Genomic DNA, 27494 nt, shown 5'->3' on the forward strand with positions numbered 1-27494 from the left:
TGTTTGGAGACCCATGAGGACACTTGTGTGCCCCCACATGTCATTTGGATTACAATGGGCCAACCCCTTGTCCACTACTTTTGGCACCCATGGAGAGGCTTACTTTTTCATTTATGAGCTAGTTTGTTGAGCTTGTCACCAAAAGTTGAATTATTATAACATTATTTTATTTTTGGGGCTTATGTAGGCCAAGGAGGCTAATTCGAACTCCTAAGTTATGTATAAATACAAGTGAGATGAGCTCATTTGCTCATCATCACTTTGGTTAGGATCTCTTATCTCTCTTAAGATTTTTGTACTTTTTCTAGAGGATGAATTGGAGCTTTATAGATGAGTTTTGATGTGTGGATATTGGTCTATCTTCTCTTGGAGCTTCTCTATTGTCAATTGTAAATGGTTGGATATACTCTATTACATGTAAGTACATGATTTTTAATGTTATTCTTGTTTATTTTTGTCATATATGTTGGATTGGGATTTTCGTTGTTCTAGGGCTAATCACTGCATCTTAAAATTGTGGAATTTGTCTCTATTATAGCATTCTCACAATATATGGGCCATGTAATATGAGCGAAATCTCCTAGGGGTAATTCTATCAATGAATTTGACCTTGATAAGCCATTCCTTTTGCACATCGAAGTATAAAAGATGCAAGGTTGCTTCTTCTTGACCTAGAAGGCTAGTGAAGTGATCGTGAAGCCTCCTTGACTGAGAACCAAGAACTCCTACTCATACTCATCATAGACTCCATTCTCCCAAATATTAAGGCACTGATCTACCAAGGGTGGTCACTAAAACTCATATTCTTTCGCCTCGTTCCAAGTCTAGACATGTTAGGGTACCTAGGGCATCAATTTCCCGACAAGTTAGCCATCAAGAAAATTCGATCTCCTAGATCTCCTCCAATTTTGAAGCCATTCTGATAGTGGAGTTGGGAAGCCAAGCCATCCCCAAGGCTAGTGCCTCATAGGGTCAAAACAACATCTTCAAGTGAAAATAATTTATTTAATCCTTTCTCCACCTTGTCTAGGCTAAGAATATCATTGGTTGCTACATTCTTTCCTCATATCCTAAACTAGGTCCACTTGGCTCCGTGTGGTCCCGCTCCTTCGAAAGACCATTCTTCAATAACTATATGAGATACCAATTCTAACATGGATTTAGGGATTGGAGAACTCCTTCACAAGCCTTATCCCATAAACCTAACCCTCAAATCCTCTCTTTCTTTCCCTAGAATACATAGTACCTTGCTTAGAAAGTAAGCAAGCTCCATCCTTCAAACTCTTTTTGGAAATGGTTTATTGGGTCACTCATATCCATTGACTTATCCTTCATTGGTGACTCCATACATATCGAGTCTCCTCTCATCGGTGAAAGTTTGTAAATAGAAGGGAGCTTTAACTGAGGTGATAGTGGGTTAACTCTCCATTTGTTGCCCTTGGCCTAGCATTTTCCCTTTATGGATCCCCCTTAAGTCCCCTGTTAGTTTGAGCAGTAATAGGGCCTGCAAAATTTCTACATGGTATCAGAGCATTGGTGAGCAGATTTGTCAATAAATAGTGACCAAACAACATGTTTAAATAGGGTTGTCTAATTAAGAGGGAGTTGAGTTTACCTTTGGGACAAGATCTATGTTGAGTTGTTGAGGTCATGGAAATAGGGTTGAGGGTGGAAGATGGGTTGAGTGGGGCTAAAAACTTTAGCCCATGGATGGAGACATTTGTATTGGTGCTTCCGGAGTTTGAAATGTGGAATATTGTTGAGTACAGTAGCTCCCCCCACTGATCCAATACTACTAGTTGACTTTAACAAGAAGAATGTTAAGGTCAAGAGGATCCTTCTAGATGCTATTAAAGACCACCTTATTCCCCATGTTTCAGGGAAGACTTATGCCTTTGATATGTGTACACAATGTTGTAGGATCCTCCCCCCAGATCTCGAGGTGGATTCTCATTCCGGACAAATCCATCACCAATCCTCGTTTTTTTCGCGGATCTTAAAAAATTGAACCATGGCGGCTTGATGTGTGATTATGAAATAGATCAACCGCAAATCGCAAATGGATCTGGGAGATGTTAGTTTTTGGTAGCATCGAAAGTGCTCTAGCCTTGAAAATTGGTGGAGAGGCTAAGGCACATGAGTTCTAAAGAACCCACAAACCGTTTGGTGAAATTCCACCCGGATTGTATTTTATTAAAATAATTAATATTTTTAATGGGGTTCCTAAGTCTAAACTTAGGGAAATTAAAATCTTAATGGGTATTAATCAAAATATGTGTGAAAATGATCTAGAAGACGGATCAAGTCATGTTTTAATCTTAGTCGTTGATTAGAGACTTAATCTCGGTCATTGAAGACTCAACTGGAAAAGTATAAAATAGAGGCTTGGGGTTCATTTGGAAATGCAAATAGAGAGATTGAGGAAATCGATTTTCTGAGGTGAGAAGTTCTCAGGAGGAAAATCGATTGGGGAGATCTTGCAACTGAGGGGCAGAGAGAATCCAGGAGAAGGGCTTTCTGGAAAATACAAAACAGAGAGGCGGAGAGAGCTTGCAGAAATGCAGCATAGTAACCGGGAGAGCTGACACAGAAAAGTTGCCTGTCACGTAGAATCCATAACTGTCGGAATAGCCGACACTGCCAGAATAGCCGGAGAGTTGATGCATAGGCAACGCAGTAGCCGGGAGAGCTAACACAGAAAAGATGCCTGTCACGCAGAATCCAAAACTACTGGAATAGCTGAAATAGTCGGGAATTGTCGGGAGAGCTAACGCAGAGGTCAAAGAAGGTGACGCAAGGCTAATGCAGAGCCAGCGCAGAAATAGTTGGGGTTAGTCAATCTTGTGCCGAATCAACCAGAATTCTGCCAAGTGAAGTGAGTTAAAACTCACTCAGGTTTTCCACCAGTATTTTTTCTGTAAAGGATTGCTAGATGAGCACCCTAGATTTTTTTAAGATATTTCTCCTATAATAATAAACTCTCAGAACTGTTGCACCGGTTTTCCGGCATTGGGTTTTTCCGGGGACTATTGTGTCCAAAAATAAGTGTGTCCTATGTATCTTGTTCTTTGATCTGGTTTCTGTTTCATGAGATCAAATATTTAATTAGTGTAGGTTGCAGAAGTAATTTTCTTCAGTATTCAAAAGAATAACTTGATGAATGTAATTTAAAAAAAAATCAAGTAGGTGAAGTAGATTCAGATTTGATGCAACAGGGGTTCCTTCGAGTGTAGGAATTTTCACAAGAGAAAGGCAGACAATTCTGTAGACTTGTTTTTTTTGGACTTGACTTGGGTTTTCGAATTGTTATGTGAGGAATTATTCTTCTGGAACACTCCCAAGGTGCTCCCTTGATGCTCCCTAGACACTTCCTAGATGCTCCCTAATGGTAATGTTTCTTCTTTATCTTTCATTTTCATCCTTTTACTTAACTTTTTAACATTACAATGAAATGACTCAAGATGATTGAGTTCCAACCTCTCATCAGATGTCATATGGAGAAAATAAAATTTCATATCTTAAACAAAATTCAACAAACTTAATCATTTTCGAGATTTCAAATCAATGAGATTATGGAATTTCATTAGAATATATCATGTATGACGGTATGTGATTGGCATTTAATCAAGAACACCAAACCCTATATGTAGCCCAGTGTTGGTGCCAGGTGGTAAGGTGGTGTTGATTGTTGAACTCCTTTGCAATGGCCTTCACAAAATGTTCCCTTCAATCAGGTCAAAATCATTGATCGGGCATGTTAAGCTTTCTCTACCATATTATAAGGCTTGGATAAGTTTGTTTGAACAAAATTGGGCAATGTTGACTAATATCCCTAGAAAATCAAAGTAGAGGCAAAGGCTAGACAAGAGGAGAAGGATCTAGATTCTAGATGGTTGATGATCGAATAATTAATCATTGATGTACAATGGATTCCATATCTATCTTGATTTATGTTCAAATATGCATGTTTTCATATCTTCTACAACTAATTTGGTATTTTGGATGTTTTTTAAATATAAATACAAAAAAATATTAAAAAATATGTACATATAATAGATGCTTCTGATATGCTTCGCTTCCTAGACTTTTGGAAAATGACACTTTCGACGCTTCGCTTCCAAAAAACGGCCCCACTTCGTGCAACATTGTATGGGCAGCCTTAATCAAACTTTTCCAAAGCACTAATGAGAATAGAAATATGGTTTGCGGGAAAAACTAAGGCAAACCAAGATGAACAAAACCGACACTATATCCTCATACTTCATGAAGGTCACCCAAGTAAGAGATGAGTTGGCAGTCGTGGGTGAAACCATCTCTAATGAGAAGCTAGTTAGATCAACCATGAGTAGTTTTACCAAGAGTTGGGATGCCTTCATTGATGGAATAATTTCCTATTAGAAACTTCCAGATTGAGGAAGAATGTGGGATGATTTCCATCAAGAGGAGATAAGACATAGTGCCAAGAGTGGTAGGCAATGTGGTCGGGAAGATGAGGATAATGTTGCCATAGCATCAAAGGGCAAGAAGAAGGCCAAGAAGGGTTCCATGAGTGGAGCCAAGCAGAAGCGTAACTAAAAGGAGAAGGACAAGAGCAAAGCAAGATGCTCTGCTTGTCAGGAGATGGGGCTTTATGCAGTGATGTGTCCCAACATGAAGAAAGGTGTTGCAGCATCAGTGGAGGTGGATGAGTTTTCCACCAAATTTGATAGGGAGTTTTCTTGGGTGGTCAGTCTTGCCACAAGGATCACATCCTCTAGTTTTTGGTACATTAACAATGGAGGTTCACATCACATGAGAAGGATCAGGGATCATTTTACAAGTCTTACAGAGATGGATGTAGATTTGGAGGTGGTGCTTTGAGATGACGCCACGGTCAGAATGGTTGGTGTTGGGACCGCATCCTTCCAAAGGGAGTCACAGCCTCGCTTGAAAGTGATATAGGTCATATATGTTCTAGGGTTGAAGAAGAACCTGAAATCAATGTTCAATGTTGAGGAAAATGGATGAGTCGGTGTTCTGAGATGGATAGGTTCTTATGTATCCCAGGGGTTCCAGTATCACTTTCCAAAGTGATTAGACTCTTCCATGGAAATTTATATAAGTTTATGTTTCAACCTACTAGAGGATGGCCCACTTGCACCATGGGGTTTCGAGAGTATTGAGGGAGATCGTCATAGGATTGCCAGAGTTCAGTACAGAGCACCAAGATGTGTGTAAGGGGTGTGCTTTGGGAAAATACACCAAGACGACTTTCCCAAGCAATGATGGCAAGGTGGCAGGGATACTTGACTTGATTCAATCTAATGTGTGTGATCAAATCTCTTCGGTATCATTGAGCAAATATGAGTACTATGTCACTTTCATTGATGACTACTCTAGGAAGACTTGGATCTCCTTCATGAAGACCAAGATTGAGGTCTTCAAGAGATTTCAAGAGTTTAAAGTTCTTGTGGAGAACCAGACAAGGAAGATGATCAAGGTGTTGAGGTTTGACAATGGGGGTGAGTATACCTCCAATGAGGTGAAGGATTTTTGTGCTAGAGCGGGCATCAAGAGGGAGATGACAGTTCTTTACACCCCACAACAAAATGGGGTTGCAGAGAGGAGGAACAAGGCCATTCTTGGGGCAATGAGAGCCATGCTCCATCATTAGAGGCTACCATTTGTTCTATGGGTTGAGGCGTGTAACATTACATTGTATCTGTAAAATAGGAGTTCACACAGAGTGTTGGGGAGAAAGACTATTGAGGAGAATTTTTTCTGGAAACAAGCCTGAGATTGGGCACTTTAGGATTTTTGGGTGCCTAAGCTATTTATATGCCCCTGAGGAGAAGAGGACAAAGCTAGAATCCATAGATAAGAAGGGTATTTTTGGGAGGCATAATGAGACCTCCAAGAGCTATCGCATATACATTCCTACCAAGAGGAAGTTTGTTCTGAGGCAGGATTTGAGACTTGAGGAGAGAACCTTGAGGAGGTCATGAGAAATGGATCAGGTAGAGCAACAAAATCCTCAACAGGAGAGTCCACCGCAAAGTATGGGACCATCGAATACAGGTCCATAAGGGTCTAGAGGATTACAAGCTTCAAGGGTGACGAGTCCACATGTTATAGGGGCATAGGCCACAGGTTCCCAAGGTATAGGTTCACCACCAACCATAGGGGCATCATCGTCAGGGGTATAGACTTCAGAGCAAGATGTTCCCACACTAGTACAAGAGGCCACTTCAAGGAAGAGAAAGCCAAAATGGCTTTGTGATACGTTGTAGGAAGCCCAAGAGGCAGTGATAAAGCCCAAGTGGTTAGGTAGGGAGCGCAGACCACCAAAGCGATTTGGTGGCTATTTGGTTATGGTGAGTAGCATTGTAGAGACCGATCCATCTTAGTTATGAGGGGGTTGTAGGCCAACAATTTTGGAGGAACGCCATGGTGGAAGAATATGCTTCCATCATTAAGAATGATGTGTAGGAGATAGTGTCGAGACCTGAGGGGAAGTCAATGGTGACTTCCAAGTGGCTCTACAAGATCAAGCATGCTACGAATTGCAGCATTGAGAATTTAAAAGCTTGATTTGTGGCACAAGGACTCTCATAGGTAGAGGGAATTGAATAAGAGGAGACCTTTGTTGAGAAATCCTTATGGCAACTTCTTAGGATGATTTATCTTAACTTGATAGTTGCTTGTGACATTCTTTTACTTGATTAAATAGATTCTTCTTCTTCTGGTCATTATTATGTTATTTGTCATCAAACAACTACCAAAAACATGAAGACGAATGAACACATGATATAGGCACTCAACCATGGCAAAGCCCCTCTCCTAGGGGAAAACCCAAAAATTCCTTCTCTTCTTCAAGAACCAAATCAAATGAGATAACCAAGATCCTTTGACCAAGACAATGACCTCCTCCAATCCACCAAGTCAGACTCCCAAGATGATTAGCAAAACTCCAAAAGTCAACCCAAGTCAAACTGCTTCAATACTACTTCAAGATCAAATTTCGGCCCTCCCACTTCAGATTTTCGACCCTGCTGCATCATCTGCAACTTCGGCCTTCTTATAGCTTAGAATCTCACACATGTGGGTAAACAAGAGAGAATTTTCAACTTCGTTTGCTAGACAAATGTCTCCTCCTCCTTCACTTTTAGACTTCTTCGCATTCTTTTTCTCTTCTTTTAACTGCAAATCTAACTTGTCTTCAATTGGTGCTTCAAATAGGTCGAATTATCTTCTATTTATCGTGGTTCGAAGCTCCTATTGAGACCAGCTTGAAGATGGGCAAGACGACTTGATGGAGGGTGGTTTCGATGACCAATTTACATAAAAATAATATTCTTTCTTGACACACAAAGCCCAAGAAGGGCCGATTCCATGATAACAAGGACTAAGACTCCTGACATAACCCTAGAAGCCTTCAATTAAGGCTTTGACCTAGAAACAAAATAAACAAAGCATGAAACCCATGCCTATAAATAATTTTTTTTACAAATATTTTCTTTTTCTTTCTTTTGACAAATATATTACATCATGACTCAAATACAATTATGAAGACCGATACTAGTTACATTTCTCAACACTCCCTCTTAACTAGGGAGGTATTCATAATTGTTCAACTGGTACAAGGTTGACCTCAATTTGAAATTTTCTTAAGAATAGTACAACAACATACGCAATGCTAGGGATACCCTAACTACCAAGGTATCCTCCCAATATAGACTAAGGTGTCATTTAGGCACTTGCCACTATAGGTACCATCAGGCTACAACCCTGGTATTAATCCAAAAGGATTTATATACCATCTAGGCCTCCATGCCCTGGCACCAACCCTTACAGGGATCCATGTATCAACACTAAACCGGAGTTCCATACTATACCCTCCCTCACAGGGATCTAGACATCAACTAAGATCTCACTGCTAACTGTTGATTTTGGGTAGCATCAGATGTGCTCTAGCTCCGAAAATTTGTGGAGACGCTAAAATAATGAGATCTCCACCCGGATGAGAAATTACTAAAATAATTAATATTTTCAATGGGTATTAATAAGAATATGGGTGAGAAACTTCTAAGTGACGAGGATCAAGTCTATTTTAATCTTAGCTGTTGATTAGGGACTTAATCTCAGTCATTGATTCATCAACAGGAAAAGTATAAGAGGAGGCTTGAGGGTCAGTTGGAGATACAATGAGAGATCAAGAGTTGTCAGTTGGAGATACAAAGAGATAAAGAGTTCGATTTTTCTGGGGCAAGGTTCGCTGAGAAAGTCGAGCTAGTGATCTGAGTTGCAGTGGGAGGGGCAGTTTGGCAAAGGGACTTTAGTCCAAGACCAAGAAACACAGCAGAGAGTCAAAGCAGCACCAAGAGAGACAACATAGCTCCAGAGAGGGTGACACAGAAGCCAGAGGGGCTGACGCAGTCATTTAGAGGCAACGCTAGGGTTTCTATGAGGCAAAGAGAGCAGCGGTTCACATATCGATTTCTGAGCAAGAAGGGCTCACTAGGAGGGTGACGCAACTTCTAGAGGAGGTGACGCAATTCCAGCGCAAAGCTTGGAGCAGCCATCGCTGCCCAACACTGGGGACAACATTGTCATCTGTGGGGTTTGATCATCCAGTTGTTGGATTCGCCAAAATATTTGTCTCCGACTAGAGGTACTTCTGTCAGGTTTATTCTCTATTGGGTGAGCCAAAATTGGCACCCTAGTTGTATTCAGAAATCTGCTTAATAATACAAACCCTCTATATGTTGCACCGATTTTCCCAAATTGGGTTTTTCCGGGGACGATTGTCCAAAAATAAAGGTGTCCCTTGCGTGACTGTCTCATTTTATTTCAGTTCATGATTTGTATGTATGTGTAGTCTACAATAGTGTTTTCATCGTTGTTTAAATAATTAGATAACTTGTTAAATGTAAAGAACAAGTAGGAGATGATAAACCAGTGATTACAGTAGGATTTTTTATGTGTAGATTTAGAAATTTTCACATAGTATCAGAGCATTGCAGATCACAGGAGACTAAAGACACCAACCAAGAGATCCAGAGAATTTGTTTTAGAGAAGCAGATGTCCCAAGTGATAGCACTATTTCAGAGGCAGAGGAGCAGCTACAGGAGTGACGCATAGCCAAAGGAGTGACACAGAGGCTCAAGCAGTGCCTGCGTCAACATTTTGAGCCTACAAAGGGTGACGTAGAGCCAGAGAGAAGCCCACGCAGTGACTGCATCATCTCTTTGGGCTAGCACAGAGCCTGAGAGGTTCGAATCAGCGAGTTCGGGGCTGGAGGAGCAGAGCAGATTCAATATGAGGAGTTAGTGGGACGTTGTTTCTGCTGGTGCAGAACAGTGTTTGTGAAGACAGAGCCAAGGTAAAAGGAGTCACTGCCTTGACAGATTTCTAGCCAAAGAAATCTAGACCCAAGTTGCAGCAGCAAAGTAGGATTGGAGAGGAGTGATTCGACATTTGGTCGGAGGATTTCCATGAGGGAAATCAGGACTCAGAAGGAGTCTAGAGGTGCTTGTTCCTTAAGAGGGTTTCTTGCGCCAAAGAAATCCAGAGTCAAATCTTGCTAGAATGACAGCAAGAGAGGAAGAAGAGAACTAGTCATATTTTTTAGCAGAGATGGCAGTGAATGGGTTGAGGGATCAGGACAGATTGGATGGAGCATCCAATTTTGTCATCTAGAAAGCCAGGATCCTGGCAATCCTAGACAAATCAAGGACTATGCCTTGAAAGCAGTTGTTGTTCTATTCGACGCTAATCCGTTGAAAAAGTACGAGGAGGCCCAAGAGAAGGCCAAGTGCATGATCCTAGACGGGGTCAAAGATCATGTAGTACCACAGATTGTTGAGAAGGACATCGCAAGAGAGATGTGGGAGGCGCTGACCACCTTGTACCAGGGCTCCTCCATCCAACGAAAGATGCTATTAGAAAATTAGCTGAGGCAGTACCAGAAGCAGAAGGGAGAGGAGATTGATCCCTTCCTTCTCAGGTTGCAAGCGATTCGCGACCAGTTGACTTCCGTGGGGTCTACACCAGATCATGAATTCATGGTCAGGACTGCCCTAAATGCAATCACTAAGGACTGGGAGACTTTTTTACGAAGTATCTTGGGCAGAGCGACTCTCCCTAATTGGGAGGAGATGTGGGCAACTCCTCGACAAGAAGAGCTCAGGAGGTTGACCAAGACAGGGAGTAGCGGCAAGGGAGCCTGGGTCAGGAGGAAGATGCATCTCTCGCATCATTGGGACAGAAAGGGCAGCAGAAGAGAAAGAAGAAGGACATAACCAAGGTCAGATGCTTCAATTGTGGGGAACTGGGACATTATGCCACTTAGTGCCCCCTGAAGAAGGGTAAGGGGGAGGCTTCTGACTCGAAGGCTGCTCCAGTGAAAGCTGACAAGGAAGGTGAGGATGATGATTGTGCCACGAGTGCTCATACGCCTCTAGAGAAGAGGTGGGGCGACATGGAGTTGTAATCGAGAGGACTACATGGGGGGCAAGATCCTTGAGGTGCCCAAACTCGTGGATCACATACAGCTACAGGAGCCCTTAACGACAGTAGCACAATGACGAGTGTCGGTTGGAGCGAGGTGTGATGGAGCGACAGTGACAGAGCTAGAGTGCCAAAGTCTGAGGCAGCGCAGTGGATCAATGTTGCATTAATCGTTATCGGGATAATATCGGTGCGAGGAAAAAATTGGAAAAAATCGTAATTATCGGGAAATAATAGGGAAAAAATCATTTGGTACAAAAATATTCATTTTTTTTCAATTTTTTTAATATCTAAACCATCTACAACATAAAATAAATACATTAACACATAAATATGATAAAAGAACTAATATATAAGATGTTTAATATCATTTCTAGTGCTAAAATCACACATAACATTGAATCATGTCCTGAATAGTAAGTCTTGACTCCTGAGTCCCAACTCAACCTCAAAATATCAACAAAAAATATAATAATGTATCTCATCATGTCATAATGTCATATACAATAAAATGAAGAAAATAACTAAAGTCTAATCCTATTGATTTCCTCTGCCCCTCTTGCGAGAAAATGCCACAACTTTCCCTTTCCCTCTAGATGTAGATGCTGGTGCTAGTGGAGTTGGCAGTGGAGTCTGTTGTGCTCTAGAAGCTAAAGAACTAGAAATAGGAGCTATAGGAGGTAGACCACATCCTCTACTGGTGGCAGGGGTAGCCCGGGTAGGTGGTGTCACCTGCAAATATTACAATCTCCCAATCCTGAAATCCTGAAAAACTGATAAGTCTACTGCATTTTGAATGAAATCTAAAATTCTACTTTCTCCATATGAAATCCAACGAGGTCGGAACCACTCTCAAACATCCTGAGTCATTTCATGGTAATGTTAAAAATTTAAGTAAAAGGATGAAAATGAAGATTAAGGAGAATGTCACTTTTACTTTAAGAATTTAACATTACCATGAATAGCATATCAATATTAAGGCCTAGACTTGATCATTAAGCTGCCCCACTCAAAAATTATTTGTTTCTTTCAAAAAAATTTGCATTTCGAACATTTAGCATCCCTTGTAAAACCTCGCTGCCCCGATTGCCCGCGATAAAATCAGAAAAAAATCGCGATTTTTGGAAAAAATCACGATAATTTCCAAAAAATCGGGTATAAAAAAAATTGGCGATAATATCGGCAACAGGAAATTATCGCGATAAAACGATAATATCGCGATGTTATCGCGATTTTAACAACACTGCAGTGGATGTTGTAGCAGTGCGAGAGGCACAGAGCAGTTTGTAGCAGCACAGTAGCAACAGAGGGAGCACAGATTAGCAGCAGAGGTAGCCTCAACATCACAAGGCATCCAGACTGACCAACATGTCAGTTTTGGGTGAAGTTTCAATTACTTACTTCTCAGTAACTAAGTTGCAGTGCGGCAATTAGCAGTGACAGTGCTATGGGCAACATGATGCAACATTTTAAGAGGGAGTTGCAATACAGACGTAGCAATGACAATGGCAAAGTCATGGGCAACAGTACAAGATGCAGCAATGCAATGGATGAAGGGTAGCAGGCCAAGCATCAACAGCACAGAGGACTGATGCAGTGGATCAGTGTAGTACTTTTGTTGAGAAGTGTTACTAGAGCACATTCCTCGCTAAGAGGAAGTGTTGATTTTGGGTAGCATCAGATGTGCTCTAGCTCCGACATTTTGTGGAGGGGCTAGAATACATGAGATCTCCAGAACCCAGAAATCGTTTGGAGAAATTCCACCCGAATGAGGAGTTATTAAAATAATTAATATTTTTAATGGGTTCCTAAGTCTAAACTTGGGAAAATAAAACTATTAATGGGTATTAATAACAATATGTGTGAGAAACTTCTAAGTGACGAGGATCAAGGTTGTTTTAATCTTAGTCGTTGATTAGGGACTTAATATAGGCCATTGATTCATCAACAAGTATAAGAGGAGGCTTGAGGGTCAGTTGGAGATACATTGAGAGATCAAGAGTTCAATTTTTCTGGGGCGAGGTTTGCTGAGAAAGTCGAGCTAGTGATCTGAGTTGCAGTGAGAGGGGAAGTTCGGCAGAGGAACTTCAGTTCAAGGCCGAGAATGCATAACAGAGAGGCAAAGCAACACCAGGAGAGATAGCACAGCTCTAGAGAGGGTGATGCAAAAGCCCTCAACTTTCTACTATGACACACTTTGAAGAGATAATAATGTGTTCTGGACCCTCAAAACCCACATTTCCTAAGTTTTGTCGAAATTGTGGCATTTAATTAGGCTACAATTTAATAAAATAGAAATAAATAAATTATTCCATGTGACAAAATGACATGGAAAAGATTGGAAATTATCCTAAGTCAAAGAGTTGAGTCAACGGACATGTGGAGGATGACTGAGCACATTGCATCATAAATACACAATAATTTCACAAAATCAAATTTCCCAAAGATAAAGCAACAATTGCACATGTGGAAAATCGAATTTATTAGAGGAACTCATGCACTGAAAGAATATTCTATGGAATATTTGGACTGAGGATTTCATGGGGCCTTCTCTCACTGTTAGATCGAGTGCTTCTACACTTAGCACTTCTCTTGGAGGATTACGCAGTTCCTTTGGAGGAGATCACACAGTTCCCAAGGAGATCACACAGCTCCAAGTTTAGTTCTCACATGCATTCTTCCTTGAATTTTGCTCCAAACTCTCTATATAATAAGGCTATGGGCTCTCATATTGTATCATGTTATGATCTATTGGGCTTAAGGAGACTCTGTCTATTTGTACTTGCATATTTTTGATATAATCAAGACTTTGGAGATACATGGTGAATGTTCTCTTGGCATTATGAAGTGACTTCTTTTCATGTTAGTGATTTTATGTTCATTTCTTTTTGCATATTGAATAAATATTAGATTGTATTTTTCCATTTTATTTGGATTGGTGTGTGCAACCTGTCTTGCACACTCATTGATTTAGAGTTATATTTTAGGTATAGGCTTTCCAACTCATTTTAAGAGAAATGTTTGGTTATCCTATTTATTATATTGCTCTAATCCATGTATGAACTAATATCTCTTTCAAGTGTGTGGTAAAGAATTGTTTTTTGTGTACAGGAATCCATCCGAAAGTGGGGGAAATCTCCACAAGATCAACCAACTCCTGAAGCCATAGAAATCCAAGACTTAGGCATTTTCCACTCCAAAGTCTTCCATCCTACAAAGCAAGAGGGAGTTTCTTCACTCTATAGTTATTTGATCATCATTTAAATATTTCTTTTAATTTAGCTACTATTTTACTTATTTGAATCAAGGAAACAAAAAATTACCAAGAAAAATGATAGAAACTTTTATATAAGATTATGCAAATAAACAGCCACCAAGAAGTTTTGGAATAGAGAAAGTGGTTACGAGGAAAAATTCCAGCGAAATGACTTAATATTGATAAAACATCAAGGATTAGAAAGTCAAGAATATAAGGGTGTCACTAAATCATAATGGAATCAAAATACAGAAAAGACCACATTCTAACATATTCTACGTAATGATCTCAACACACTTTGTATGTATACGCTTCTCTATCATCAAACTTTAAAGATGATCTTGCAAATAGTTCCAAACAGGGAAAATGGAAAAGGAAGCCACAATTTACTGAAACAAACTGAAGGGAAAAATGAACAATTTAAAGAACAAGAAGCAAAATTATTACTAACCTATTCTTGCCAAAAATCTCAATGCCCTTCAAATACAAACCCTTCTCTATAGCGCTCCATCCATTTTCATCACGTATATCAATACTTATATCTACTTTTGCATCCTTATTGCAGGCACCCCACTCTTGTTTCTCTGTTGAATCAAGTTGCATGTCATTTACAGATTTGGTTTCATCCCCAACATCATTTTCCCGCTTAATACCATTCATATCAACATCTTCTTTATCGCTTGAATCCTTTTTCCTGGACCATTTTGTTGCTGAAGTTGTTCTTGAAATTTTTTTTGGATAGGCTTTTAAATTAGAAGTGTCAGAATGCCTTGCGCTTGAGCTGAGATTGATATCTGAAGGTGTTGTACCTCCACTAGCAACAGAATCTGTATCAGAAGCTACAATCATGTTCTGTCTCTTCCTCACAGAATCTGAAACTTCTTTAGCTGTTCTCTTATAATTTCTCCTTGAAACACCTCCATGCTTTAATCGCCTTTTCCCCGTTCCGGGAGACTCAGTATATTGAAAGAAAGAACCTTCTATTCCAGCATCAGATTCCCCATGACTGCTGTCAGCTGCAACCTTCTCACTAGAACAAGTACCCTCAATAAAAAGAGCTTTTGGCCTTTGCACACCTATGTTATGGCTATCAGCACCTGAAACTTCCTTTGAAGATAATTCCATTGGTTCATATTTGGTAGCACAATGAATGGGCTTTTCCTCACAGGCTTCAAGATTAGGATTCTCCACCTCCATTTCTTTATCTTTAAGTGCCTGAATAAACAGTGTATCTCATCAATACAGGAGTATAGCAGTCACAACAAAACATAAAGTCAACATGTAATTTCAGTCAATTTTAAAAAGAAGAAAAAAATTAAGCATGAATAATAAAAGATGAACAAAAATTCAGAATTATGCTCCATGATGCAAGACAGGAGAGCTCATTGCTAAAATGTCTAGAAAATAACACAACAAAATAGTAGCTAAAATGAAACATGAACGTAACAGCGAACTTTTGGAACAGTGAACATTATACAAAGATATAAATATAAGCTCCTAGAAAATTTACATTGCATCATATTGAAGTGGTAGTATAGAGATTCAGACAAACAAAAAAACAAATACCACTAGGTAACAATGAGGTCCACATGGGGTCTTGTTGTCTTCTTCAGGATTACTCCATTGCAGCTGTTTGTCACTCTGTCCAAAGAAATCACCGATGCATGAAAACCATCCTAAACAGCAAGCAGAATAAACTATCAAAAGAATGTAGAATTCCAGCTTACAGGTAAAACAAGTCCCTGAGAACACCCATGCAAGCGGCAATCAAAAACCTGCATGCTGAAATGTGTTACACATTTAACATATAAAGTTACAATAAGATAAACAACTATTTGGAAAAGAAGCCTTGGGTGGCAGTTATAACTAGAATATATAATGTAATCTGAATCAAAATTTTGAAGGGATTTAAATGCACACCAAACATCGCCGGCAAAACAACTTATCAAATGAATCCAAAGCAGCATTTAGATCCTTTCCAAGAAATATATCCCCAAAGTCTGCACTTTCTGCAGCAGTTGCAACATTTTCAAGACTCTCTTGTTTCTCTTTGTCTTGCGCCATAAGATATGCAAATCTTGCCTGCATAAGATGTTTGATTTTGATTCATACCTCTGTAAAGGAAGCAAAAATAAATAGGCAAGTGATAAAGAATTGATGTGTTGTTGTAAGGCAGTCAAATTGCAGCTAGCAGATTTACCCAAACAAATTACCACCTAATTTCAGTAAGAGTACCAATCACACTACCCATCAATAGTAACAGAACCTATATGCTGCATGAATGCAAACTTAAAGGTTTCCTTTTCCTCAAACAAAGAGAAAACAGCAGAAAAAGATAATGGGAACAGATAAAGACATTTTAAAAATATCTACAGGGTAAGTATCCATGCCACTATTACCTCAATTTCAGAAGGTTTAGCTTTAATATGCTGACTAAGGGTATTTAATACAGCCTGACATTGCCCATGTTCTTGTATTGTCATCCTGCAAAAACACACATTTAATGAAATGATTGAAATCAGATGAATAAAAAGGCCAAAATTATAACACCAATAACAGCATAAATAGGTATACCATATCCCCTGTTACATCCCAAGTAAATGTGAACAAAATTGAAAAAGAGATGCATACATAGCTAATATGGTGCTTAAAATGTGCAGTAAAAACAAGTCACATTAGAGTTAGAAACTGCCCCTCAATTATCCTCAACCCAATGTTGCCAATATCTTCAACCTCTCATGAGATGTTTTGAGGTGTTTGCTTCTTCCTCCTCCTTGTTGTTTACTAATAACATTCTGACTTCTTCTTGACTACATGCATTCCACATTTGTTCAAACATTGGAGTATCCTTCCAACTGTTAAGTCCTTATGCAAAAGCACTCCTGATGCAAAATAGACATTTGAGGTGTTTTCTTCTTCCTCTGTCTTCTTTTTTACTAATGATATTCTGGATTCTTCTTGTGAAAATTTCTAACACAAAATTCTACCGCAGTAACTGATTTATTTCTCCTACTTCAATAAGTTATTTACAAAACCCTTCAGTAAACATTAAAATAAATTCTACTGCAGTTGTCACATAATAGCATAGAGAAAATAACAGTGATATACAAGCACAAGAATCAATCACATCAACATAGTTATGTTTGGATAATTGTCCCCGGAAAAACCCAATGCAGGAAAACCGTTGCAGCAAATGAGGGTTTATTTATTATTCTTCAGCAACAATCTCTTTACAAGGAATGATTCTACAGAATATAGAGGCACCTCTGAGAGAAACACCTGAGACATTTTTCCCCTTGCTCTAGAGAAATTCTGACACCCCAAAAATTCCCTTCAGCCTTCACTGCATCACTTCTGCATGAGGCCTGCGTACGGACTGCATCCCTTGCTGTGTTGTCTCTCTAATCTTCCCTCTACACTATCCCTTTGTTGCTCTGCGCCACCTCCTCCTCAGTCTTTGATTGATGTTGATGCCCTCCTCTTCCTTCACCCTGCAACTCTCCCACTAAAATCAAACTCCTCCTTGAGAATCGATTTCCCTCAGGTTACTGAGTATTTGCCTCGTCTATCTCCAAATGACTCTCAAGTCTTCTCTTATACTTTTCATGTTGATGATTCAACAGCCGAGATTAAGTCCCTAACCAATGGCTAAGATTAAAACAGACTTGATCCTCGTCTCTTTGAAGCTTCTTACCCATATTTTTATTAATAACCATTAATATTTTTATTTTCCTAAGTTTAGACTTAGAAACCCCATTAAAAAAATACGAATTATTTTAATAACTCGCAATCTGGATGGAATTTCTCCAAACGGTTTATGGGTCTTGGAGACCTTATGTATTTTAGCCCCTCCACAAAATTTCGAAGCTAGAGCACATCCAATGCCACCCAAAATCAACACTTTCTCTTAGCGAGGAAAGTGCTCTAGCAATACTTCCCAATAGAAGTATCACACTGATCCATGACATCGGTCCTCTGCGTTGTTGATGCTCGCCCTGTTACCCCTCATCTATTATGTTGTTGCAACCTGTATTGCTGCCCATTACACTGCCACTATCACTGCTACATATGTACTGCAGCTCCCTCGGAATATGTTGCATCATGCTGCCCACTGCCACTGCTGCACTGCAACTCCCTGTACTAGCCGCTTATGCTACTGAAACGGATTCTTAATCATCCCCATATTCTCCCTGAAATAAACAATCTTTGTTCTTCCTAGAGCCTTGGTGAGAATGTCTACCGCCTGTTCTCCCGTCAGGGTGTATCGTAAATGTACTGCCCCTCATTGGACACAAACTCTGATAAAGTGACGCCTGATGTCAATGTGCTTCGACCGATGATGAAAGACTAGATTCTTAGAGAGCTTGATGCAACATTGATTATCACACAATATATTGGTCGCTTCCATCCTTCTCCTGAGTAGATTCAAAAGCAACGTCCGAAGCCATATGGCTTCACACGATGTTGTGCTAGCTGCCATATATTCAGCTTCAGTTGAGAATCGAGATCAGAGCTACGAATTTTTGTTTCCTACTACACCAGGAGGTCATTCCTGATCCAATGTTGAAACAGTACCCAGTGGTACTTTTCCGATCTACAGAACTTCCAGCCCAATCTGCGTCAATGAACGCACTCAACCTGATGTCATTGCCTTGGGTGTACATAAGTCCATGCTCGACTGTTCCTCGTATATATTGAGAAGATGCTTGACTGCCGCCCAGTGCGCCCTCTTTGGTTCCACCATGAACTAAGTGAGGGTGTTGACAGCGTAACAAATGTATGGCCTGGTATTGACCAAATACATCAGGGACCCTATGAGCTTCCTGTACAAGGTGGGATCAGCTTCTTTATCTTCAGATGCATCAATCTTCTTCCAATTGGTAATCATTGGAGTAGCAGTAGGTCTACAGTCCTGCATTCTGAACCTTTTCAGAATTTTTGTAACATATCTCCCTTGTCTAAGGAAAATTCCATCCTTCCGCTATCAAACTTCCAACCCCAAAAAGTAATGCATCTACCCCAAATCCTTCATGTTAAATTTTGTAGTTAGGTCTTCTTGCAATCTTTGATGAGCCTGGATGAACCTGTTAGAGAAAGATCATCCACATATAACACCAGAATAAGAGGCTCATTCTCTACAATCAGATAGTAGAGGTTCGGATCTACGTCACTCTTGACGAATCCCATCTTCTACAAGTAACCATCAATTCAACCTTACCATGCTCTAGGCGTTTGTTTAAGCCCATACAAGGCTTTCTTCAACCTCCATACATGAGATTTCTTCTCATGTGTCTCAAATCCCTCTGGTTGTTCAATGTATACTTCTTCTTCTATTACCCCGTTCAAGAATGCAGTCTTGGCATCCATCTGGTGATTCTCCCACCCAATCTGTGCTACAAGGGATATCACGGATCTAATAGAAGTATGCCTGGCCACTGGGGCGAAGGTTTCTTCGTAGTCTATCCCTTCCTTTTGAGCATACCCCTTAGCCACAAACCTGGCTTTGTATTTTTCCACACTGCCATCTGTAGCATATTTGACCTTGTAGATCCATCTCGAACCTACAACTAACCTATCCTGAGACCTAGGCACCACTTCCCAGACATCATTGACCATTACGAAACTGTATTCCTCCACCATAGCATCTACCATACTTGATGTTGAACGACCTCCTGAAAACTAGAGGGTTCTCCAACCTGAGCCACCAAGGCTTGGTACCTATCTAGTTGTCCACACTCCCTTTTCTCATTCCTAGGAGCTCCAACGAAATCCTCTGCATCTCGTAGAATTTGTCGAAGTTCCCAGCTCGTTCTTCCACTAGTAGTGGGTAGATCTATTTGCTCTTCCTCTTCTTGCGACTCCACCTGTTGTGATACCTCTAGAATTTTGTCTTTAGGGGAAATACTAGTGCAGGTGCTGATCGTGGTTGGACCAATGGATCATCCTTTGACTGCTCTTTGGAAGGCATTTCTCGGGATTTCCTAAAGGCTTTGTCCTCAATGAACTTTACATCCTATCGAACTATGATCTTCCTATTTCCCGGAAGATAGACTCTATATGCCTTAGCATTCTCGCTATATCCCACTAGATATCCCTTTTCTATAGTTTGAACCAATTTCTTCCTCTTTTCTTCTGGTATATGGCAATATACCAAACTCACAAATATTTTGAAATGAATCACCTCAGGCTTCTTACCAGTGAAGAGACTCTCCGGAGTAATCTTACCTAATGCCCTGTAAGGAGTCCTATTCTGGATATACATTGTCGTGTTGCATGCTTCTACCCATAGAAATTTGGGAACATCCTAGTCATACAACATCGCCCTTGCCACTTCAAAAATAGTCATGTTCTTCCTCTCTCCAACTCCATTCTGCTTCGGATTATAAGGAGTTGTCAATTCTCTTCTGATGCCTTCCCTTGCGCAGAAATTAGTGAAGTCCTTATTAATGTATTCTTCACCATTGTCTGAGCGCAATACTTTTATCCTCTTTCCTCTCAGATTCTCAACCAGAGCCTTAAATTCTTTGAATCGATCAAAAACCTCATCCTTGGTTTTTAGAATGTAGATCCAAGTCTTCCTGAAATGGTCATCAATGAAGGTGACGAAGTATTCGACACCACTAAGAGATTTTGTGGGCATGGGTCCACAAATATCTGAGTGTATCAATCCTAGAACACTCTTAGCCCTACTGTTACTTCTAGAATAAGATGCTTTGGCGTACTTGCCTAGTGCGCAACCTCTGCATACATCGTCTTGTTTGGTACTCAACTTTGGAACTCCTGTGACGGTACCTCCGAGAATTCTTAGAGCCCCATAGTGTAAGTGTCCCATCCTCCTGTACCATAGTTCATTCAAATATTTTTCCCTATTGTTGCCTATCACTACCATTGGAGATTCTAGTTGTAACTTATACAACCTGTTACTTCTAACTCCAGTTTGGGACTTCTTTTTCCAACTCAGATGTTTGAAATATACTTTCTTCCCAATGAAGAAAACATCATAGCCCTTGAGTCCATCCCCAATCCTGGCACATGCAGCACATTGGTCGCTTGAAGTCGATCCCCTGCTTTTGTTTGAAAGACTATAGTACCTCTCCCTACGGGGGTACATTTTGACGGGTTTCCCATGGTGATTTGGAAGTTCATCCATTCTTCCTGATAGCTCCAAAAACATTCTCGTATTCTTGTCATGTGCGCAGAGGCTCCACTGCCAATATACCAAACCTCAGATGAAGCATTGCTTGCTAAGCAAGCAACTTATGGAAGCATGGAAACAAGGAAGTCTACCCCTCAAAACTATAAAGATGGAAGTACTGTTTCTCCTATCCTTCCACAACCAACAAGGTTGACACCACAACAATTGGAAGAAAAAGGAGCAAAAGGGTTTTGTTACAACTGTGATAAAAAATACATGTGTGCTGAGAAGAAATTATTTTACATTGATTGTGAAGAGGAGGAAAAAAAAGATCAAGAAACGTCAAAAGCAAAGGATATACACCAGGAACCAACCGGAGAGAAAGAATAAATGAATCCGACCATATATTGTAAAGCATTTGCAAGAATTACCACTCCTCGAACTCTCAAGATAGGACATATCAAGAAGAAAAATGTTCAAGAAATGAAAGATCACATCGAGCATCAAGAAATGAATCCGACCATATCTTGTAATGCATTCAAAGAAATTAACATTCCTCAAACTCTCAAGATAGAAGGACATATCAAGAAGAAAAATGTTCAAGAAGTGAAAGATCACATCGAGCATCAAGAAATGAATCCAACCATATCTTGTAATGCATTGGAAGAAATTACCACTCCTCAAACTCTCAAGATAGAAGGACATATCAAGAAGAAAAAGATTCAAGTAATGAAATATCACATCAAGCATCAACAACAGGTTCTCCAACTTTTAAAGGATAACGCCACTTTGGTGTAGAATCGAATGAAACAATAGGCAGATCAACATCGCCGTGAAAAAAGTTTTGATGTAGGCAATTGGGTATTTTTACGGCTACATCTCAAGCAAGCAATTTATGAGAAGGAAATGTTCGCAATTCTACATGCACTTAAGAAATGGCAATCTTATCTAATGGGAAGACACTTCAAGGTAAAAATGGATCATGATAGTCTTAAATACTTTTTAAAACAAAGATTATCTTTAGAAAAACAAAAAAAATGTGTCATAAATATGTTGGGTTATGACTTTGAAATCATCTACAAAAAAGGGAAGCAAAATGTTGTTGCAGATGCACTCTCAAAAAAGGATGAGGATGTGGAGGCATTGTTTTGTGCTATTTCTATTATCTAACCAGATTGGATACATGAAGCAAGGGATGAATAGAAGAAGGACGAAAAAGTTTGGCCCCTCATTCAAAAGTTGCAAAAGATCCTAGTTCAAACAATATTTCAAGAACTTTACGAGGAAAGAAAAATCATATTGGAACCTGGAGCATTCACAAAAACAAGAACCCAACAACTACGAAATCGATCAATTTCAAAGTATCTCATCAAATGGAAGAACTTACTTGTTGAAGATTCCACATGGGAGGACAAGAATTTTGTACAAAAGCATCATGAACTACTCAAGCGTTGAGAACAACACTTTTTGAAGGAGAGGGGCATGTTAGGTCCCTATACTATAGTGTAACCCCTTATTGTTATTAGTGAAACCCCATTATTATCTTGTTGTGCCCATGTAGTCCCCATATTGTTATTATTGTGCCCAATAAAAGCCCACTATTGTTATTTTGTGCCCTTACATTATTATGGTTATGTCGACTCTGATTATATTATGAACCCTTAGACTCCTATATATAAAAAGGAGGTCTTGTCATTTGTATCATCCAAGAATTGTTCATTTGTGTAATGTAAAGGAGGTTGCCCCCTTGAAGAGGCTGAATTCTAAGGTGTTGATCTATCTTTTCTATCTTTTTGTGAGCTGGTTTCATAATATAATTCTCTACAAAATCACACGAATCAACTTGGAAATGATCTCAGCCATCGATTAAGTTTTAATATTGGCCATTGGAGTCCAAACTAGAGATTATAAGAAGAGGTCGATGGGTACATGGAGAACACACTAGTGCAAATACTCAGTTGCTTAGACAGCTTAAATTCCCGGTGGCAAGAGTGATTCAGTGGTGGAGATCGAGCCAGTGGCTGAGTAGTAGGTGGTAGAGGGGCAGTAGAGATGATAATCTGTGAGCATGTACTTGTATTTACTTTCAGTATTTACATGGTAACTAACTAGTTAATTAATCAAAACAAGAACGCAGAAATAAATCAGAAAAGTACATGAAGGGTTTCTAACAGTTAGACTTAGAAATTCCAAGATGGTATCAGAGCGTGGTTGCAAATCATAGGAGAACTGAGGACATAAGTCGAGCATAGCAGCAGCAGCAGAAAACAGTCGTCCCGAGTGACAGAAGTTGTTCCTAGCAGAGAAGCAGCAGGGAAGGGGTGACACAATGCCTGCGTCATCAAGTTTGAGTCGAGAAGAGGATCAACGCAGTGGCAGAGGGGAGCAGACTCGACCTACACAGTGCCCGGTCATCTTTCTCAATCAGGCAGGATTGACGCCCGTGGCCAAGAGGTGCAGATTTTGCTGGTGCCGGGATTGCGCAAAGCCTAGAAGCTCTAACCTACAGTTAGTTGGGGCTTAGGAGGTTGTGGATAAGTTGCAGAGTGAAGCTGGTGGGGTACTGTAGTGAGAACAGTACCTAATAGGGCAAGACCAAGGAGGAGGGAGTTGCTACCGAGGATTTCTAGCCAAGGAATCCGGATCAGTAGTGCAACTGCACTAAGGATCAGAGTAGGGGCATATCAAAATTGGCAGAGGGGTTTCCAAGAGGGAAATCGAGGCTCAGAGGGAATCACACCGAGAACTTCCAAAAAGGAAGTAGAGGAGCAGCGAGATGGCAGTGAACGGGGTAAGAGACCAGGACAGACTCGACGAAGCCTCAAACTTTGTAGTCTGGAATGCCAGAATCTTATCTGTTCTAGACAAGAACCGTCTTAAGCACTTCGCCTTGAGGACAATAGTGGTCCCAGTTGACCCAGATGATAACGATAAGTACGAGGATGCAATGGCGAGGGCCAAGAGCATCATCATTGACGAGGTCAAGGACCATGTAGTACCACACATTGCCGAGAAAGATACGACAAATGAGATATGGGAAGCCCTAAACAAGTTGTATCATCATACTTCCGTGTAGAGGAAGATGCCACTAGAAAATCAATTGCGGTCATACCAAATGCAGAAGGGAGAACAGATCGACATCTCCCTCAGTCGATTGAAGGAGATCCGGGATCAGCTGACTTCCATAAGGGCCATGCCAGATCAAGAATTGATGGTGAGAACAGCCCTGAAAGCAGTGTCTGAAGACTAGGAGGTGTTTGTCCAGAGCACACTGGGCAAGGCGACCCTTCCAGATCCAGAGCACACTGGGCAAGGCGACCCTTCCAGAATAGGAGGAAATGTGGGCGGCTCTTCGCCAAGAAGAGATCAGAAGGCTAAGCAAGGCGGGAAGCAGCGGCAAGAGGATCAGAATCAAGGAGGAAGAGGAGGATGCTGTCCTAGCATCTGAGGGAAGTAGGAGAAACAGAAGAAGAAGGACCTCTCCAAGGTTAAATGCTTAAACTATGGGGAACTGGGTAACTATGTGAGCCAGTGTCCGAGTAAGAAGAGCAAGGGAGAGGCTTCCTAGACCAAAGTTGTGCCAGCAAGGGCGGAGAAGGAAGTGGAGACAGATGATGACTGTGCCATGAGTGCTCACACGCCATTGAGCAGAAGTGGGGAGACATCGAGCTGTAGTCAGACAAACTACAGGCGATGAGGAGCAAGATCCTCGAGGTACCCAACCTCTTGGATTATACCTTGCTATGAGAGCCCCCAAGAGGAGTAGCAGGACTGGCGGATGGAGCGACAGAGGGAGCTACAGTGCAGGAGTCGCAAGACAACATGAGGCAGCAGTGCGAGCTGCACAGAGTTGTTGCAACAGCACAGGGGTTAGAGAGGGAGCACTTGTCAGTGACAAAGGCATCTTCAGCATCAGGAGTGTTTCTAGCCTGACAGAGATGTCAGAGTTGGGAGATCAGTTACTTACTTCTCAGTAACTGAGTTGTAGTGCAGCAGTTAGCAGTGGCAGTGCTATGGGCAGCATGATGTAGCATGATGAGAGGGGTTGCAGTGCAGATGCAACAGTTGCAGTGGCAGGGCCATGGGCAGCAACATGGATGCAAAGGGAGCTATTGTACAGATGCAGCAGTGGCAGTGGCAGTGGCAGGGCCATGGGCAACAGCACGGATGCAAAACAAGCTGTTGTACAGATGCAAGAGTGGCAGTGGCAGGGCCATGGCTAGCAGTACATGATGTAGTAGTGCAGAGGATGTTGGGCAGTAGGCCTAGCATCAGCACAGGGCCCGATGCCGGATGATCAGGGTGATGCTCAATGAGGAGTATTACTAGAGCACAATGCTCACTAAGAGGGAGTGTTGATTTGGGGTAGCATCGGATGTGCTCTAGCCACGAAAATTGGTGGAGAGACTAAAGCACATGAAATCTCCAATACCCAAAAATGATTTGGACAGATTCTATACAGTTTGTGAGTATTAAAATAATTAATATTTTTAATGGAGTCCCTAAGTCTAAACTTAGGAAAAATAAAATATTAATATGAATTAATATAAATTGTGTTAGAAGGGTCCAAAAGTCATGGATCAAGCCAAAATTAATCTTAGTCGTTGATTAGCGACTTAATCTCGACCATTCAATTGTCGACGAGAAAAGTATAAGAGGAGGCTTGAGGGTCACTTGGAGAACACACCGAGTTGGTCAAGATTTTGATTTTCTGGGGTAGGGTTTGCTAAGGAAGTTGAAAGAGTGATCAGAGTTGCAACTGAGAGGCAATGAATACAGAAGCAGAGAGGCAGAGATAGTACCAGGAAGATCAGCGCAGAAGTCGGGAGAGAGGGACACAAAGCGAGCCAGAAGTTCAGGCAGAGCCAGTCAAGGCTCACGCAGAGGCAACCAGGAGTTGCGCAGTGCCTCCAAAGGCTGACACAAGGCAAGCTCGGGTGACGTTGGGCAGACGCTGGGCCAGAAAGGGCTAACGCAGTCCCTAGAGGCTGACGTTGGGGTTTTCGTGGGGTAAATTGGAGCTGGGAGTTATCGGAGTGTTTATCCGGGGTTTCAGCCAGAATATCTACTTCCGAGCTGAGAGGTACTACTACCGAGATTATTCTTTGTTGGGTGAGCCGGTTTTTGTACCCAGATTGTATTTAGAAACTGCATAATAATAAAACCCTTAGATAGCTGCACAGTTTTCCCGCATTGGGTTTTTCCGGGGACATTGGTCCAAAAACAATGGTGTCACTTGTGTGCTTGTTTTGTTTCCTTCAGTTGATGATCTGTAATGTGTTGAGCATGTACTTGTATTTATTTTCAGTATTTACATGGTAAATAACTTGTTAATTAATCAGAACAAGTAGGCAGAAATAAATCAAAAAAGCACATGACGGGTTTTTAACAGTGAGACTTAGAAATTCCAACATTCTTAATGCAGAAACTTGAAGCTTTTGGTAGCTTGCAACATGTGTTAGGATGTCAAACCGATAGTAACTCATTCCAATATAACCATGACAAACGATATCAACATATAAAAACAACAATGAGCATTTTGTATACCACTTGTATTTCAATGATTTTGAATGAACCACGATTATTTTGGAACAGCAGTAAACAAATCAGTGCTAAATTTTTTTATTTCCCTTGATTTATATGAAAGCACTCCAGTGAACACTTAAGGATGCAATTAATGAGTTATAAGGAGCAGCAGAAAATGACCATAACAGTCCTCTAACATAATGAGATGCCAAACTAGAGAGACCCAACAAGACAAGTTCATGCAAGAGCGCAATGGTGGTTATTATGAAATTGACAAAATAATGTTTCAGATCAGTTCAATGTCATGCCTTAGCCACTGTAACTCTGATTTGTAACTAGGGAACAATATCCAGGTGGAGAAATTATTGTTTAGACAATATGCAATTTCAATCAAGGCAGATTTATTATTAGAGGCAACAATGCTATGTTTAAACAAGATATAATCCTCTTTACTTTTTATTCAAAGAAGAGCACTTCGAAATGTAAATGATAGCAACCAATCAGAAAATAGCCCAAACAAACCACTTTATAATGTAGACCCAATACCAAGGAAGCGAGAGATGAATGTCAAATGAGCTCAGAAAAATTTTATAATGGCTAAGATCAGACCCTATATGCAGTCCCAAAGAGAATGACAGTCAAAAACACATGCCCAATTTGCATAAACGATTTGTTAGTGTGTTAGACACTTGACTTGATGCTAATTTCAGAAACAATATTACCACTGCTGTGTAGTGTTCAGAATGCCACAAAATGTAAGATAGCAGAGTTTAGAGAAGCAAACCAGTGAGGATGCCCAGAAAATTCTCCAATGGGTAGACCACCTGTAGACACACAATAATACCACTGTCTCTGCCAAAACGATCAAAGGAATAGCCCAAAAATTTTAATGATGCCCAATCAGAGAGAAATAGAGGCAAATAAGGCCAAGGTGGCAGTGAGAGAAGGCAGAAATATGCCTATGTTGGGAGGAGGGAGGCCCTAGAGGAGGGTTGCTAAGGAAGATGGGAACAAGAAGGCCACAAAGAGACAAGGAAGGATGACAGAGGCAGGGGAGAGAGTTGTGAGGGCAGTGATGCCCACGGCCA

At 40.7% G+C, this 27494-nt stretch overlaps 1 protein-coding gene across 5 annotated transcripts in view; it reads right to left on the bottom strand.

The window, feature by feature from the left end:
* LOC149247234 (histone-lysine N-methyltransferase CLF-like) overlaps nt 1-27494 on the bottom strand; it is a 180653-nt gene that overhangs the window by 26629 nt on the left and 126530 nt on the right. For all 5 annotated transcript variants that reach the window (XM_089458157.1, XM_089458156.1, XM_089458158.1 and 2 more), the window contains exons 6-10: nt 16145-16229; nt 15666-15827; nt 15473-15520; nt 15312-15386; nt 14197-14960 (exon numbers count right to left, since the gene is read on the bottom strand). In XM_089458157.1, coding sequence (XP_089314283.1) covers nt 14197-14960; nt 15312-15386; nt 15473-15520; nt 15666-15827; nt 16145-16229 — 1134 coding nt within the window. The remainder of the gene's footprint in view (nt 1-14196; nt 14961-15311; nt 15387-15472; nt 15521-15665; nt 15828-16144; nt 16230-27494) is intronic.

Source organism: Pinus tabuliformis, chromosome 7 (genome assembly GCF_031772625.1).
Source record: "Pinus tabuliformis cultivar Carrire ecotype Pingquan chromosome 7, CPIR1, whole genome shotgun sequence".
NCBI lineage: Eukaryota > Viridiplantae > Streptophyta > Pinopsida > Pinales > Pinaceae > Pinus > Pinus tabuliformis.